The sequence below is a fragment of the Rhinoderma darwinii genome, chromosome 1, assembly GCF_050947455.1.
Source record: "Rhinoderma darwinii isolate aRhiDar2 chromosome 1, aRhiDar2.hap1, whole genome shotgun sequence".
NCBI classification, from domain to species: domain Eukaryota; kingdom Metazoa; phylum Chordata; class Amphibia; order Anura; family Rhinodermatidae; genus Rhinoderma; species Rhinoderma darwinii.
Genome location: NC_134687.1, coordinates 642,322,419 through 642,341,239, shown reverse-complemented (window position 1 = coordinate 642,341,239; position 18,821 = coordinate 642,322,419). Strand labels below are relative to the sequence as shown.

Below are 18,821 nucleotides of genomic sequence, written 5' to 3'. Positions count from 1 at the left end.
ACACGTACATACAAGGCAAAGTAGATGTGAAATGTTCACATTTCTTTTTTTTTTTTTTACAGAAATTCATTTTTCATCTATTTTTTTTGTAACACAGAAAGTTTTACCAGAGAAACGCAACTCAATATCTATTGCCCAGATTCTGCCGTTTTTAGAAATACCCCACATGTGGCTCTAGTGCAGTAATGGACTGAAGCACCGGCCTCAGAAGCAAAGGAGCACCTAGAGGATTTTGGGGCCTCCTTTTTATTAGAAAATATTTTAGGCTCCATGTCGGGTCTGAAAGGCTCTTGCGGCACCAAAACAGTGGAAATCCCCCAAAAGTGACACCATTTTGGAAACTATACCCCTTGAGGAAATTATCTAGGGGTGTAGTGAGCATTTTGACCCCGCAGGTTTTTTGCAGAAATTATTGGAAGTAGGCCGTGAAAATGAAAATCTACATTCTTTCAAAGAAAATGTAGGTTTAGCTAATTTTTTCTAATTTCCACAAGGACTAAAAGGAGAAAATGCACCACTACTTTTGTAAAGCAATTTCTCCCGAGTAAAACAATACCCCGCATGTGGTCATAAACGGCTTTTTGGACACACGGCGGAGCTTAGAAGGGAAAGAGCGCCATTTGGCTTTTGGAGCTCAAATTTAGCAGGAATGGTTTGCGGAGACCACGTCGCATTTGCAAAGCCCCTAAGGGACCAAAACAGTGAAAACACCAAAAAAGTGACTCCATTTAGGAAACTACACCCCTTGAAGAATCCATCTAGGGGTGTAGTGAGCATTTTGAACCCACAGGGGTTTCATAGATTTTATTAGAATTGGGCAGTGAAGATAAAAAAAATCCTTTTTTTCCAATAAGACGTAGCTTTAGCTCAACATTTTTCATTTTCTCAACAAATAAAGGAATAAAAGAACCCCAACATTTGTAAAGCAACTTCTCTGGAGTACGGCTATACCCCATTTGTGGTTATAAACTGCTGTTTGGGCACACGGCAAGGATCAGAAGAGAAGGAGTGTAATTTGGCTTTTGGAGCACAGATTTTGCTGGATTGGTTTCTTGACACCATGTCACTTTTGCAAAGCTCCTAAGGTACCAGTACTGTGGAAACTCCCCAAAAGTGACTCGATTCACGAAACTACACCCCTTGAGGAATCCATCTAGGGGTGTAGTGAGCATTTTGACCCCACAGGTGTTTCATAGATTTTATTAGAATTGGGCAGTGAAAATAAAAAAAATCCTTTTTCTTCAATAAGACGTAGTTTTAGCTGAAAATGTTTCATATTCTCAACAAATAAATGTAAAAGAGCACCCCAACACTTGTAAAGCAACTTCTCCTGTGTACGGCAATACCACATATGTGGTCATAAACTGCTGTTTAGGCACAGAGTAGGGCACAGAAGGGAAGGAGCGCCATTTGGCTTTTGGAGCACAGATTTTGCTGGATTGGTTTCTGGGCCATATGTCACATTTGCAAAGTCCCTGTGGGACCAAAACAGTGGATCCCCCCCCAGAAGTGACCCCATTTTGGAAACTACACCCCTCAAGGTATTTACCTAGGGTGTAGTGAGCATATTAACCCCACAGGTGATTGGCAGAAATTGGTGTGCACGTGATGTTGCAGAGTGAAAATGGTTTTTCAATAGATATGCCAATATGTGGCGCCCAGCTTGTGCCACTGGAGACACACACCCCAAAAATTGTTAAAAGGGTTCACCCGGGTATGGCGATGCCATATATGTGGAAGTAAACTGCTGTTTGGGCACACTGTAGGGTTCAGAAGGGAGGTAGAGCCATTTGGCTTTTGGAGCGTGGATTTTGCTTGTAGTAGTTTTGTTTGGAGTCTTACTGGTGTTTCCGTTTATAATGTGGGGGCAGATGTAAGGCGGGCGGAGTATATAAGGGGCATAGTCAGGTGGTATAGTGGGGTAAAAAAAAAACAATAAAATAATCCATAGATGTGTGTTATGCTGTGACACAATCCTTTCTGCACAGGCCGGTGTCGCACTAATAAATGGTCTTTACTTATCCCCCTTTTGGTCCGCACTCCGCACCTTTGAAGTTTGGGGAATTTTGCTGGGAAAGTGTTGTCCTGGTATAATACGGGCACCCTCACTTCCAGCAGTGTTTGGGCCCTCCCCTTCCTGGATCCCTAATTTTAGGGCCTTGATAATTCGCCACTTGAAACAGAAGAAACGTTCCCCTCGGGCCGGCACAATTGCATATTTTTATTTCCTGGCTTATTGGTGCCTTGACTAATTTTATTTTTTCATAGACGTAGTGGTATGAGGGCTGTTTTTTTTTGTGTGACGAGCTGTAGTTTTTATTGGTACCATTTTGGGGTACACGCGACTTTTTGATCACTTGTTATCCTTTTTTTTTGGGAGGTAAGGTGACCAAAAAACAGCAATACTGGCATATTTTTTTAATTCTTTTTATACAGCGTTCGCCACGTGTTATAAATTACATGTTACCTTCATTCTGCGGGTCAGTCCGATTCCGGCGATACCTAATTTATAGCACTTTTTATGTTTTACAACTTTTTGCACAATAAAATAACTTTTGTAAAGAGAATGGATTTTTTCTGTCGCCAAGTTGTGAGAGCCATAACGGTTTTCAATTTTTAGTCGACGGAGCTGTATGAGGGCTTGTTTTTAGCGAGACGAGTTATAGTTTTTATAGGTACCATTTTTAGGTACATGCGACTTTTTGATCACTTTTTATTTCAATTTTTGGAAGACAAAGTGACCAAAAAATAGCAATTATGTCAGTATTTTTTAGTTATTTTTTTTACGCCGTTCACTGTGCGGAATAAATAACATAATATTTTTATAGTTCAGGTCGTTACGGTCGCAGCGATACCAAATATGTATGGCTTTATTATTTTTTTCAAATAATAAATGACTTGATAAGGGAAAAAGGGCGATTGTGTTTTGTGTTATTATTTGAAACTTTTATTGTATTTTTTACAACTTTTATTTTTACTTTTTTGACACTTTTTTTGACACTTTTTTTTACACTTTTCTTTAGTCCCACTAGGGGACTTGAAGGTCCAACTGTTTGTTTGATGTTCTAATACATTGCACTACCTATGTAGTGCAATGTATTAGAACTGTCAGTTGTTCACTGACAGCAAGCCGATCAGGCGCCACCTCTGGGCGGGGCATAATCAGCTTACGTAATGGCAGACAGGAGTCCATTGTTAAGGCTCCTGTTGCCATGGTAGCAGTCGCCAGCCTTGCCATCGCGTGGCAAGGCTGCCGATTTGCTACAAACCTCTAGGATGCAGCAATCACAATGGATCGCTGCATCGAAGGGGTTAATGCCAGGAATCGGAGCTAGCTACGGTTCCTGGCGATAGATCGGGGTGTCCGCTGTAACATACAGCGGACACCCACTGCTGATGACGCCGGCTCAGCTTCTGAGCCGGAAGCTGAGCCGGCGCCATCTTGCCGATGGTACCGGAAGCCTCCTGGGCCCCGCCGACGACAGGGCATAGGAGGATTCCGCTGCTGGCGGACCGGGAGGTAAGCATTAGCTCTCCGATCACCTTTGCAGCCACCGGCAACCCAGCGATCACGTTGCTGGGGTGCCGGTGGCTATAAACTCCTCACATGCTGCGATCGCTATTCAACGCAGCATGTGAGGGGTTAATCGGTCGGATCGGAGGCTAGCTCCGGTCCTGGCCGATACCTCAGGGTGCCAGCTGTAACATACAGCTGTCACCCGGCGGTGATGTCGCTGGCTCAGCTCCTGAGCCAGCTTCATCTCCATGACGTACAGTTACGTGGAGATGCGGGAACAGTCCATCTCCCATGACGTAACTGTACGTGATTTTGCGGGAAGGGGTTAAAGAATCTATCTAGGGGTATAGTAAGCATTTAGACCCCATTGGTCTTTTGCAGAATTTATTGGAATTAGGCCGTAAAAAAATTAATATCAATATTTTTTCCACTAAAAAGTTGAATATTTTTATTTCCTCATGGATAAAAGGAGAAATAGCACCCCAACATTTGTAAAGCAATTTCTCCAGAGTATGGAAATACCCCAGATGTGGTCATAAACTGCTGTTTGGACAAACGGCAGGGCTCAGAAAGGCAGGAGCGCTATTTGGCATGCAGATTTTGCTGGATTGGTTTTTGGGCGCCATGTTGCATTTGCAAAACCCTAAGGTACCAGAGTACAGTGGAAGCCCCCAATAAGTGACTCCATTTTGGAAACTACACCCCTCAAGGCATTTAACACTTGCCTGGACATTTGGCAGAGCTCAGGAGTGTAGAGCAACATGCGCATTTGAGGTCTATTTTGGTGATTTTCACAGCGTTGGACCACAATTGCAGGTCTACGAGGTCAAATAGTAACACAAACTCCCAAGAAGTGACCCCCATTTTGGAATCTACACCCCTTGAGGGATTTGTAGTGAGCATTTTGTTCCCACAGGTGTTCTACCATTAATAATTAATGCGTAGTGGATGGTGCAAAGTGAAAATTAAAATTTTCCACCTATATGCCATTTTAGTGCACAATATGTTGTGCCCAGTATGTGCCACCGAAGACTAATACCTCAAACTGCTATGCTGCTTCTCCCGGGTATGCCGATGCCATATATGTGGACGTAAACTGCTGTTTGGGCACGCTGTAGGGCTCAGAAGGGAGGGAGTGCCATTTGGCATTTGGAGCGCAGATTTTGCTTGGTAGTTGTTCTGTTTGGGGTTTTGCTGGTATTTCAGTTTATAATGTGGGGGCATATGTACTCTCCGGAGAACATCAGGGTATAATAAGGGGGTATAATAATTAGGTCAATAAATAATATTTCAGAGATATGTGGCCAGTTTCACACTGATAAATGGTGCCCAGTCTTATTCGCTTTTGGACACTGCACATTTTGTGTCGCCATATGCGGAGAGCCAGAACTTTTTTTATTTTTAAGTCAAAAAAGCTTTGTAAGGGCTTGTTTATTGCGGGACGGTTTGTAGTTTTTATTGGTACTGTTTTGGGGTACATGGTACTTTATGATCATGGCGATTATGGCATTGTTTTTTTATTGTTTTTTTTTTCCGCATGTTTCACCATGCGGGAAAAATAATATAGTTTTATAGTTTGGGTCGTTACAGACACGGTGATACCAAATATGTGTACTTTTTTTAAACTTTCAATTTTTTTTTCCTATAATAAAAGGCTTATTATAGGAAAAAAGTCAGTGTTTGTTTTTATTAACTTGAAACTTTTGTTTACACTTTTATTCAACTTTTTTTTTTGTCCCACTAGGGGACTTGAGGGCCTGCACCTCTCATCTTTACTCTAATGAATTGCACTACCCACGTAGTGCAATGCATTAGAGCTGTCAGTCATTCTCTGACAGCAAGCCTATTAGGTCCCATCTGTGGGCGGGGTGTAATGGGCTATTGTATGTGGCAGACCAGGACGCCATTATTAGGCCTCCGGTTGCCATAGCAAGGATCGGCTTTGTCACGATCACGTCGTGTTGTGTCGATGCCGATCGCTACAAACCACTAAGATGCCACGATCGCTTTTGATCGCGGCATATAAGTGGTTAATGGCAGGGATCGGGAGCTAGCTCCATTACCTACCGTTACAGCATGGTGTCAGCTGTAACATACAGCTGACACCAGCGGCTGATGTCGCAGGCTCAGCTTCTGAGCCTGCACCATCTTGTTATTGCGGCCAGAAGACTTTTAGGCCCCACCTCTGGGCGGGACCTAGCAGGCGTCTGTTCTAGGCAGAAAGGAGGCCATTGTTAGGCTTCCGGTCTGCCGGAGCAGTCATCGGAAACCCCGCAATTTCATTGCAGAGTTACGATCTGCTTGTAAACACCATAGATGCTGCGCTCGGTTTTGAGGGCTGCATCTAAGGGGTTAATCGGTTGGATCGGAGGCTAGCTCTGGTCCTGGCCTTGAAGCAGTGATAGCGTTATGCTATCACTGCTTTAAAACTGTGTCTGCAGACACGGTACCCTGTTAACGCGATGAAGTAATAGTACGTCTCTTCGCGTTAACAGTCCACTGCCCGTGACGTAATAGTACATCACAGGGCGTTAAGGGGTTACAAAAAAAAAGTTAAATAGTTACACAGATTTGGTTTAGCCGCATCCATAACGACCCCAACTATAAAGTTATTTCATTATTTAACCCGCTCGGCGAACACCGTAGAAAATAAAATAACAAACAATGCAAAAATTGCTGTTTTCTGTGAATTCTTCCTTAAAAATTATCTGATTAAAAAGTGATCAAAAAGTTGCGTGTGCTCCAAAATGGTACCTATAAAAACTACAAGTTGTCCCACAAAAAAAAAGCCCTCATACAACTGCATCAACAGAAAAATATAAAAAGTTATGGCTCTTTAAAGAGGCTCTGTCACCACATTATAAGTGGCCTATATTGTACATGTGATGTGATCGGCGCTGTAATGTAGATAACAGCAGTGTTTTTATTTAGAAAAACGATCATTATGACCTATATTATCTTTATTCTAATGAGTTTCTTAATGAACAACTGGGCGTGTTTTACTTTTTGACCAAGTGGGCGTTATACAGAGGAGTGTATGACGCTGACCAATCAGTGACCAATCAGCGTCATACACTTCTCCCCATTCATTTACACAGCACACAGCGATATAGCTAGATCACTATGTGCAGCCACATAAACACACTATTACGTTACTCGTGTCCTGACAATGAATATACATTACCTCCAGCCAGGACGTGATGTCTATTCAGAATCCTGACACTTCGCTAATACAATCCCGACACTACAGCACAGCAAACGTAATTTCGCGAGATTACGCTGTAAACTGTCATTTCAAACGAGATTACGCTTGCTGTGCTGTAGTGTCGGGATTGTGTTAGCGAAGTGTCAGAATTCTGAATAAACATCACATCCTGGCTGGAGGTATTGTATATTCATTGTCAGAACACTGCAATAACGTTATAGCCAAAAAGTAAAACACGCCCAGTTGTTCACTAAGAAACTCCTTAGCATAAAGCTAATATAGGTCATAACTCCGTCAAAAATTATCGTTTTTCTAAAAAAAAAAAAAAACACACCGCTGTAATCTACATTACAGCGCCGATCACATCATGTACACTATAGGCCACTTATAATGTGGTGACAGAGACCCTTTAAATATGGAGACACAAAAACAAATAATTTTGAAAAAAAAGGGTTTTTACCGTATAAAAGTAGTAAAATATAAGAAAACTATATAAATTTGGTGCGTTTGATAAAGACCCATTCATGGGTTGAAATGTTGCAAGTGTTTTTATGATTGGTGAATAAATCAAATACACTTCTTTAGATTAACTTGAGTGCTGCAGTTCCTTTCTTCGATTGTATATAAATTTGGTATCGTTGCAATCGTAACAACCCGCTGAATAAAGTTATTGTGTTATTTATACAATACGGTAAACGCTGTAAATCTAGGATGCAAAAAGAGTGGAGAAATTGCTGTTATTTCTATCCCCCCCCCCTAAAAAAAATAATAAAAGTTAATAAATTCTATGTACCCCAAAATGGTGCTATTAAAAACTACAACTTGTCCCACAAAAAACAAGATCTTACACAGCTATGTCGGCGCAAAAATAAAAAAGTTGTAGCTCTTTGAATGAGACTATGGAAAAACTTAAAAACTAGCTTGGTAATGAAGGCCTAATATAGGCTGGTCACTAAGGGGTTAATTACTCCTAAAAATAATAAAATCGAGATTAAAATCGAAAATCGTCTATAGGGTTGAAAATAATCTAGATTTGTTTTTTTGGGTAAAATCGCCCATTCTGTAAACCTTCCCCATACTTCTCTCCCGCACCATGACATTCAGTGTTGTCATGGGGATGGCCGTGTTTGGACATGGCTGATGGATTACTGGCGTCTTTCTTGATACGGTCTAGAAGAGGTTTATTATTCGCACCATTAATGTTGTACAACTGACATATTGAACCTGACATTGTAGAGAGTGGATGAGATAAATGACGTGATGTGTTATAATCTATATCTGTCTTACTAGTGACCCCGTTATCTGTACAAGACGAAGAACAATTTGTAGCTTTGTTATAATTCCAGGATCGGCTTTTTATGACCACGGTGGAAATAACCTTCAGTGGTGAGACAAGTCTGACTCCGTATTTCACTCTCACATAAACTCGGGGGAGATGTTGTCCTCGTGTTGGGGTCTCTCTGGAATAACTCTTAAACTTCACGCTGAAAGAAGTCGTAAAACATCATCATTTATAAGTCCGGACGTTATTTTTGGGGTGATAACAATTATTTATAGTTCAAAAAAATCCATAATAAAACATTTTGTAAGGTGAAGTTATTTTTTCCTCTCTACACAATTGAAATTGACAACTCATCATTAGTCCACAATCTCGAGGTGAGGATGAACTTACAGAGGGAGCCCCCTCCCAAACACTATTGACTGCAGCATCGAAGGGGTGAAACAGTTATAATCGTAATTCTCTCTGGTCTCCAGCCTTTGCAGCAGGTGTCCGGACTTCCCTATAGCCTGTGAACAACTCCTGAGCGGTAAATGTTCTGTGCAGGAAGGGGTTAAATTAGTAAAATACAAGTTTATACAGAACCTTATCCCACAAAACAATGTGTCACTCTGCTCCGCTCCACCTGCGCTATAACATGATGATAAGAAATCACACTGTATGTTTCCTTTATATATAATGTCACCTCAGCTGCTGCAGAACCTCACAGTTCATGTGCACCACGTCTTGTGAGATGTCAGCAATGTCTCCCCAGTATCCGCCATGTGTCAGGTTGTCAGGAGTTAGGTCTTCATTGTCTGGGGGGGAAATGTCTTCATTTTACTCTTCTAAGCGGCAAATTCTCACCTGAGAGATATGCCATAAATGTCTGATAAATGGGGTCCCAAATAGCCTGGTGAGGTGATGACTGCATCCAGGTGGAGAAATTACCACACGTGTGCACGACTCTCTCCATTCACTTGTATAGGAGTTCCAAAAAAAGCCGAGCATGGCCAGAGGTGGGAGCCGCATCTATCAGACATTTCTGGCATATCCTGGGGAGAAATGTCCGTGTTGGGAATACCCCTTTATTCCATGTGGTGACGGCACTGAGAAGATGTTAGCTGAGAGATATACCATAAATGTCTGATATATGGGGGTCCCATCTCTATGTGGGGAACGGGGGTCCCCCGACCCGCCTGGTGAGGTGATGACTACATCCAGGTGGAGAATGAATGGAGAGGTGACGACACATGTGCACGACTCTCGTCATTCATTTGTGTAGGAGTTCCAGAAACAGCCGAGCACGGTCAGAGGTGGAGCCGCATCTATCAGACATTTCTGGCATATCCTGGGGAGAAATGTCCGTGTTGGGAATACCACTTTAACCCTTTCCCGCCGCAGACATTTTTCCAATTTTAACTTTCGTCGCCCCTTCCTCGCCTTCCAAAAGCCATAACAAAATTGCCATATAAGGGCTTGTCTTTTGCAGGATGAGATGTATATTTTCACGGCGCCATTTATTGCACCATATAATGTAGTGGGAAAGTGGAAAAAAATATATGTGAGGTGGAATAGGAAAAAAACAGCGATTCCTTAATCTTTTGGGGAGTTTAGTCGTTACGGTGTTCAGCGTGCGGTAAAAACGACATGTTAAGTTTCTTCTGCGCGTCAATACGATTACAGCGATACCAAATTTATTTAGGTTTTTATTATGTTTTGCTACTTTTACAAGAATAAAAATTGATTCTTAAAAATAATATTTGAGTTTTATCACCACATTCTGAGAGCCATAACTTTTTTCTGTTGACTGAGCGATATGAGGGTTTTTTTTTTTTTGCTGGGCGATCTATAGCTTCTACTGGCACCATTTTGGGATACATGAGACTTTTCATCACTTTTTTTTTCTATTTTCTTGCTGTTGATGAAGTGACCAAAAAACCGCAATTCTGACAGTTTAAATTTTTTACAGCATTCACGGTGCGGACTAAATAATGATATATTGCAATAGTTCAGGCTTTTACAGACTGTTATTTATTTATTTTTACATTGTGCTTGTGGGAAAATGGGGAAAAAGGGCTGTTTTTTTATACTTTTTTATTTATAATTTTTTTTTATTTTACTGTTTTTCACTTTTTTTTACTCGTCCACCTAGGAGACTTTAACCAGCGATCGTTCGATCTCTTGCATGATATGATAGCAGACCTTGGGACCTTCATCAAGCCCTCAGGCTGCCATGCGATCCAACAGCGCCCCCTGATCGAGTCGCGTGGGGGCCATTGGAACGTTACAGGGCGCCACCCCCTTTTTCTAGTAATTTAAATGCCGCGTTCGCTATTGGGATCCCTCTCTTTACCCTGAAGTGTTAGCTGCAACACACAACCGACACATTCGCTCATTTTCCCCCATCCAACGTGCGCCGTTTATATAAGGCGAATGTTGGGAAGGGGTTAATCCATGTGGTGACGGCTCTGAGAAAATATTTCTCTCAATGATCAATAAGTGAGGTTCTGTATGTCACACATGATGTTGTCTCCTGTATGATCTCCATCTTCTCCTTTCTTCATAAAGACGTCTGCAGTACTAGATCCTCCAGTTCCTCCAGTTTTCTCATCTTTTCCTCCACAACGTTCCTTCTCCTGAATGACCCACCAAGGATGGACAAGGAAAGGAATGAGATGAGCAGAAGAATATTAGACTTCACCTTGGAGATCATCTACCTGTTGAGCGGAGAGGTAAACTTTACTACATTATAGAACAAGTCACACATAGGGAAGGGACAATACATAATAGGAAGAATCCAGTGTCCTGTATAACAGCGTCCAGACCTTCCAAGTGACGTCAAGAAGCTGAAGATCAGCCACCAATATGGTCAGTTATGTGTCATGTCACCAATGCAGCAATAGTAATGTTGTAGAGCAATGAGAATGACCAGGAACCAGGAGGATCAGGATGACCTCTGTATAGAAACATAGAAGATGGCGGCAGGAGGAGAGCACATGGTCCATCTAGTCCCCCCAATATTATTTCCTTTTCAGTTTTGGCCTCGTTCTATTTTCTCAATGTCTTTTTGTAGGTGAGGTCTCCAGTATTACAGATGTGGGGGCACTAGAGCTCTATACAGCGGGGTCACAATCTCCCTCTTTCTACTGAGGGGGGAATACTGTGTTCAGTTCTCTAAGTGTCTCTCTCCATACACAGGAGTACACAATAGTGAAGAAGACATTGGGTGACTGTACGACTCCCATCATCCATGAGTCAGGAGGATGGAGCAGTAGTCCCATCACAGAGCCTCCCCCTCACTCCCGGATACATGAGAAGAAGATCTTAGAACTGATCTACAAGATGACGGAGCTGCTGACTGGAGAGGTGACACTGCTGGGAATGCTGGGAAATTCTCCAGTAACAGCACTGGAGGTGTCTGGGTAATGACTGTATCATTGTGTGTGTCAGGTTCCTATAAGGTGTCAGGATGTCACTGTCTATTTCTCCATGGAGGAGTGGGAGTATCTAGAAGGACACAAGGATCCGTACGAGGAGGTCATGATGGAGAACTATCGGCCCCGCACATCACAAGGTGAGATATAGATATATAATTTATATATTATTAATTTTTTTGTTGAAGTGTTAATTTCATCATGTCCAGTATACACAGACATATGATTCCTGATCTCTGATCACACGTTCCTTGCTTTGCTGCAGGGCTGCACTAGGGAATGGTCACAGATTTGTAGTAGAAGTTTCTATATAGCTGAATGTTGTTGTTTCTGCAACAGGTAAATTAATTTTTACTAACCACAATCAGATGAGTTGGACAATCACAGAAATTTCTGCAACCATTTTCCATGTGTGAACATAGTCATATATAACCAGCGACTGATCTGCGCTGCTTTTATCTCTACAACATGAGAAGTGTAAGGTTCTACCATGTGGGAACAGCAGACATGACAATCATGTCCAGATATAACAACGGGTTAAATATCTTCTTTGTAAGACACAATACACAGGGTCAGTGGTAGTAATGTAGAATAGGGATATGTTCGATTGTCAGCCGGGGCAGGGAGGTATTTTCTACTTTATGTAGAATTGGGTCTTTGTCATATAAAGATTGGTTTTTACCTTCCTCTGGATCTACTGGGATTTGTTGTGTATATTAAAGAGGCTCTGTCACCAGATTTTGCAACCCCTATCTGCTATTGCAGCAGATAGGCGCTGCAATGTAGATTACAGTAACGTTTTTATTTTTAAAAAACGAGCATTTTTGGCCAAGTTATGACCATTTTTGTAGTTATGCAAATGAGGCTTGCAAAAGTCCAAGTGGGCGTGTTTACAGTAAAAGTCCAACTGGGCGTGTATTATGTGCGTACATCGGGGCGTTTTTAATACTTTTACTAGCTGGGCGCTCTGATGAGAAGTATCATCCACTTCTCTTTAGAACGCCCAGCTTCTGGCAGTGCAGACACAGCGTGTTCTCGAGAGATCACGCTGAGACGTCACTCACAGGTCCTGCATCTTGTCAGACGAGCGAGGACACCGGCACCAGAGGCTTCAGTTGATTCTGCAGCAGCATCGGCGTTAGCAGGTAAGTCGATGTAGCTACTTACCTGCAAACGCTGATGCTGCAGAATCAACTGTAGCCTCTGGTGCCGATGTGGCCGACACAATGCAGGACCTGGGGCAGGAAGTGAGTGATGTCACAGCGTGATCTCTCGAGAACACGCTGTGTCTGCACTGCCAGAAGCTGGGCGTTCTGAAGAGAAGTGGATGATACTTCTCGTCAGAACGCCCAGCTAGTAAAAGTATTAAAAACGCCCCGATGTACGCACATAATACACGCCCAGTTGGACTTTTACTGTAAACACGCCCACTTGGACTTTTGCAAGCCTCATTTGCATAACTACAAAAATGGTCATAACTTGGCCAAAAATGCTCGTTTTTTAAAAATAAAAACGTTACTGTAATCTACATTGCAGTGCCGATCTGCTGCAATAGCAGATAGGGGTTGCAAAATCTGGTGACAGAGCCTCTTTAAATACTTGCATATCCCATAATTTAATAATTATACATCACCTTTTCTTAGAACTTTTTATTGTGCTGTTCCTCTGTTATTCCTCCTAGAAATGTATGAATGATTTGACATCTAGGTGTTACCATCTGAGGGCGTGTCCATATAGTCTGACAATGTCCAATCAGTGCTGACTGTAACGTCTATGGCCACGGTCTGTCGTTCGGCCGTTAACCTCGACGGCCGTGGCCATGAACATCTTACCTCGCAGCGTCGTCCTCCTGTCAGGCGCCGGCACTCACTTCGGGACTTCAAGTGTCTCCGGCGGGCGCGCGCCCCCGCGCGTGCACGGGCTTAAAGGGCCATTGCGTGCATTTTTGCAGGAGGTCTGCAATCTAGCCCAGGATGCCCTGGGCTATAAAAAGGGCTCTGCCCTCTTGCTCTTTGCCAGTTGTTTGTTACCCATCGTTTGTCGTGCTTATGGTCTCCCAGGGTCTTCCAGTTTCCCAGTGTACCTTGTTTCTGTATCCTGTTTCCGTGCTACCCAGTTCTAGTGCCGTGCTGTGCTACAGTCTACACTTGATTTGCTACGCCTCACCTGACGTCTTCCCGCCACCTGGTCCTGGACGTGCCTGCCTCGTTACTGCCTACGATTGCCTCAGGTACCCTCGCTGAACTATTTGAACTCTGTACTTTCCTGTTTGGCCAGCTGCCATCCCGCTACGCAGTACGGTCCAGTGGGTCCACACCCCGCATCGTGACAGTACGCTCTGGCCATGGACTCCGCTGGTCAATTCAAGGACTTGGCACCCTCCCAAGCCATGCAGGCGGATCTTCTGGATCTCCGAGCTAGGCAGGATCAGCTCCTCGTGGCAGTGGACTCTATGGCGCAGTAGCTAGGGACGCTAGTTGCTTCTCTTCCTGCCTCTATGCAAGTCCTTCAAGCCGATCCTCCTGTTACTCGGACGGAGACTGGGAACGTCAGGGACCCGAGACCCAAGATTTCCAGGAGTTTGTGTGAATGTTCCAAACTGTTTTTGAGGAGCCTTGGCGAGTCTCATCGGCAGCCACTGCCATCTTCAACCTTCGCCAAGAGGACACCTCCGTGGGTGAGTATACGATCCAGTTCGGACTCTGCCAGGAGAGCTATCCTGGAACAATGAGGTCTTCGTGGCATCCTATTGGCATGGCCTGTCGTCCGAGATCAAGGATGAACTGCCTGCTCGAGATCTTCCTTCAGCCTTGGACGACTTGATTCTGCATGCCACTCGGGTAGACATAAGGCTGAGGGAAAGATCTCACGAGGTTCGTCAGGAGCGTCGGCGCCCTAGACTGGCGCCCAACTTTCAGCAACCCCTCTTGCCTGCTTCTATTGCTTTGCCCGAGGTCCCGATGCAAGTAGACCGACTAAAATCATCGTTCCAGGAGAAACCGCGCAGGCGCACCTCTGGACTTTGCTTATATTGCGGCCTCGCTGGCCATGTCGTGCGTCTGTATCCTCACAAGCCCAAAAACCCCAGCACCTAAGTTTGGTTGGAGAGACAACCCTGGGCGTCAACACATTGTATTAAGAACTCTCTTCCAAACTATTCATTCCCATAACCATCATTGCTGGTGAGAGGTCCCATCAGGTCTCCGCATATCTGGACTCAGGCTCTGCAGCCAACTTCATCTGCCAGGACCTTGTGGATCTCCTTCAGTTGCCTACTATTCCGTTTGAAAGGCCGTTAATCGTTGCCTCGTTGGATGGACTGCCATTGCCGGACTCCGTTGTGTCCGTAACCAAGCCATTGAGACTCCAAGGGGGAGCCCTTCATGCTGAACTCATTTCCCTGTTTGTCCTGTCCAAGGCCGTCAACCCTGTGCTGCTGGGTTTGCCTTGGCTTCGTCTGCACGCCCCCGTCCTGGATTGGAACTCTGGAGAGGTCCTCCAGTGGGGCCGAAGTGTCTTGACCGCAGTCTGGGCCATATCCAGTCGCCACAGCCTGCCCCTCGTCAGTCTTTGACACGGTTGCCTTCTTGTTTCTCCATGTTCTGCGATGTCTTCAATAAAAAGGAGGCTGACCTGGTTCCTGAATCATCTCCTCCTCATGGTAGAGTGTACCCTCTCTCCTTGCCAGACACCCAGTCCATCTCGGCCTACATTAGGGAGAACCTGGAGAGGGGTTTCATTTGTAAATCCTCATCCCCGGCCGGCGCGGGGTTCTTCTTTGTTAAAAAGAAAGATGGATCGCTAAGACCTTGCATTGACTACCGGGGCCTAAACCAGATCACGGTGAAGAACAGGTACCCTCTGCCTTTGATTTCTGAACTGTTTGATTGCATACGGAGGGCAATTTTTTTTTCTAAACTGGACCTGCGGGGGGCCTACAATCTGATTCAGATTCGTCGATGTGACGATTGGAAGACTGCCTTTAATACTCGTGATGGGCACTACGAATATCTAGTTATGCCCTTCGGCCTGTGTAATCCCCCCGCAGTGTTTCAAGTATTCGTCAATTACATTTTTCGTGACCTCCTTTATGTTTGTGTTGTGGTGTATCTCGATGACATTTAGATTTTTTTTCCCCAGATCCAGTAACTCATCAAAGTCATGTCCGCCAGGTGTTGCTCCGCCTAAGAGAGAATCGCCTTTATGCCAAGTTGGAGAAATGTGTTTTTGAGAAGAAGTCTCTATCCTTCCTGGGCTATATTATCTCCGATCAAGGCCTCAAGATGGACCCCCAGAAGGTAAAGGCTGTCCTGGAGTGGCCACGCCCCCAAGGCTTAAGGGCCATACAACGCTTTCTAGGATTTGCCAACTTCTAACGGCTGTTCATCCCCAACTTCTCATCTTTGACTGCTTCTATCTCCACCCTCACTAAGAAGGGTATGAATGCTAAGATGTGGACTTTGGAGGCTGAAGCCGCATTTGAATCCTTAAAGAAAGCCTTCACGTCTGCCTCCATTCTGCACCGTCCTGATGTATCCCTACAGTTTTCATTAGAGGTAGACTCTTCCTCGGTTGGTGCTGGTGCACTGTTGTTCCAGAGAAGATCGAAAGGCAAGGCTGTGGTATGTGGCTACTATTCCAAGCTGTTTTCTTCCGCAGAGCGCAACTACTCTAATGGGGACCGGGAGTTACTGGCCGTCAAGCTGGCTCTGCAGGAGTGGAGACCTCTGCTGGAGGGCACGGTTCATCCTATCCTGATCTTCACGGATCACAAGAATTTGACCTACCTACAGACGGCCCAGCGGTTGAATCCTCGTCAAGCCAGGTGGTCGTTGTTCTTTGCTCGGTTCCGGTTCGAACTCCACTACCGACCCGCCATGGAATCTCCACAGAATATTATTGACCCATCCTGCATCTTCTCTGTGAATCCCCTGCATCTTAGAGACATTTCTCCGTGAAGGACTTTTGTACATCTGGCTGACCGAGGAAGAATTCTTCGCTGGGGTCACAGTTCTAAGCTGGCAGGTCACGTGGGTGCTCGTAAGACCCAAGGTCTAATCAACCGTCAGTTCTGGTGGCCCATGCTACCCAAAGACGTTATGGACTTTGTCTCCTCATGCAGCAAATAAAGTTGCTCACTCCAGACCTGGTGGCCTGCTCCAACCACTGCCTGTGCCCGTTGCCCCGTGGCAACATGTCGCTATGGACTTTGTCATGGATCTTCCGTCTGCGAGTTGCAGTGTGATCTGGGTGGTGGTGGATCGATTTTCCAAGATGGCTCACTTCATTCCCTTGACCGCCCTGCCATCTGCTACGCGATTGGCTGACCTCTTCATACAACACATCTTCCGTCTGCACGGCTTGCCCCTGCATATTGTCTCGGACCGAGGGGTCCAGTTCACCTCAAAGTTTTAGAGAGCATTCTGCGTAAAATTGGACTTCGGCCTATCATCCCCAGTCCAATGGGCAAGTCGAGAGTGTTAACCAGATTATGGAGAACTATCTACGTCACTTTGTTTCCTGGCGCCATCATGATTGGGTGCAGTCCTCCCGTGGGCAGAGTTCTCTTATAACAACCACACCAGTGAGTCGACCGCTTCCAGTCCTTTCTTCATCGTCTACGGCCAACATCCTCGGCTACCTCTTCCTGTTTCTACTATGTCCCAGGTAGCTGATTCAACCTTCAGGGACTTTCTACAAATATGGCAACAGACCCGATCTTCTATCCTGTTGGCGGTGGACCGCATGAAGAGAAAGGCAGATGCAAGAAGACGGGCATCTCCGCAGTTCCTTCCAGGGACTAAAGTCTGGTCGTCTTCTAGGAATATCCGGCTGAAGGTGCCGTCGTGCAAATTTGCCCCTAGGTTCCTCGGCCCCTTCGAAATCCTGCTACAGATCAACCCGGCATCCTACAAGCTGCGGCTCCCCCCTACCCTCAGGATTCCTAACTCCTTTCACGTCTCCCTGCTGAAACCCGTGGTCCTGAACCGCTACTCCAGGACTCCTAGCTCAACAGTGGCCCCTGGCGGCTCATCGGGGACTTTCGAAGTAAAGGAGTTTGTGGCTACCAAGAGGAGGAAGGACATTTTATTTAGTGGATTGGAGGGGGTTCGTCCTAGAGGAGAGGTCTTGGGAGCCAAAGGAGAACATCGATTCTCCTGTCCTCATGAGGAAGTTTCTCTCCAGCTCTGGTCCCAAGAAGAGGGGGCGTAAGAGGGGAGATACTGTATCGTCTATGGCCATGGTCCATCGTTCGGCCATTAACCTCGACGGCCGTGGCCATGGACATCTTACCTCGCGGCAGCGTCGTCCTCCTGTCAGGCGCCGGCACTCACTTCGGGACTTCAAGTGTCTCCGGCGCGCGCGTGCACGGGCTTAAAGGGCCAGTGCGCGCATTTTTGCAGGAGGTCTGCAATCTAGCCCAGGATACCCTGGGCTATAAAAAGGGCTCTGCCCTCTTGCTCTTTGCCAGAGCGTTGTTTGTTACCCATCGTTTGTCGTGCTTATGGTCTCCCAGTGTCTTCCAGTTTCCCAGTGTACCTTGTTCATGTATCCCGTATCGTGTTTCCGTGCTACCCAGTTCTAGTGCTGTGCTGTGCTATTGCCATGCTGGGCTACAGTCTACGCTTGATTTGCTACGCCTCACCTGACGTCTTCCCGCCGCCTGGTCCTGGACGTGCCTGCCTCGTTATTGTCTACGATTGCCTCAGGTTCCCTCGCTGAACTATTTGAACTCTGTACTTACCTGTTTGGCCAGCTGCCATACCGCTTCGCGCTATGGCCCAGTGGGTCCACACCCCGCATCGTGACACTTACAATATCAGAAGGTGTAGGGACACTGCTATTTCACAAAGGGAATGGTAACACCCTTTTCTGAATTTAATCTTACATTTCCAGTAGGAATAACAGAGGAATGGCATGGCGCAGAGTTCTGAGAAAAGATGCTCCAGAATTGTTGATTCACGGGGAATACAATTATGCACTAAAACAGACATGTGAGGAGAGCCGACAAGTCCTCTATAAAGTATTTTTTGTCTTCCTCTGGAAGAGCTGGGGTTTGTAAGTCTAAAAAGTTTAACCTTGATGGACTTAGTATGTTAAACAAGATTTAACTATGTAACTATGTAAAATGTCTGTCTCTGTCTAGCCTGATCAGCCATAACATTAAAACTACCTGCCTAATATTGTGTAGGTTGCCCTCAGGCTGCCAAAACGGTTCTGACCCATGGAGACGTGTCATCTCCATGATATCTGGCACAAGACGTTAGCAGATCCTTCAAGTCCTGTAAATTGTGAGGTGCGGGCTCCATGAATCGGACTTGTTCTCCAGACCATCCCACAGATAATTGATCGGATTAAGATCTGGGGTATTTGGAGCCAAGTCAACTCCTTGAACCATTCCTG

The 18,821-nt window shown here is 45.1% G+C and overlaps 1 protein-coding gene across 1 annotated transcript in view; it reads left to right on the top strand.

Moving 5' to 3' along the window:
- LOC142656454 (uncharacterized) overlaps nucleotides 1-18,821 on the top strand; it is a 239,633-nt gene that overhangs the window by 203,009 nt on the left and 17,803 nt on the right. The window contains exons 2-4 of the mRNA XM_075831418.1: nucleotides 10,552-10,715; nucleotides 11,182-11,349; nucleotides 11,434-11,557. Coding sequence (XP_075687533.1) covers nucleotides 10,638-10,715; nucleotides 11,182-11,349; nucleotides 11,434-11,557 — 370 coding nt within the window. The 5' untranslated portion in view covers nucleotides 10,552-10,637. The remainder of the gene's footprint in view (nucleotides 1-10,551; nucleotides 10,716-11,181; nucleotides 11,350-11,433; nucleotides 11,558-18,821) is intronic.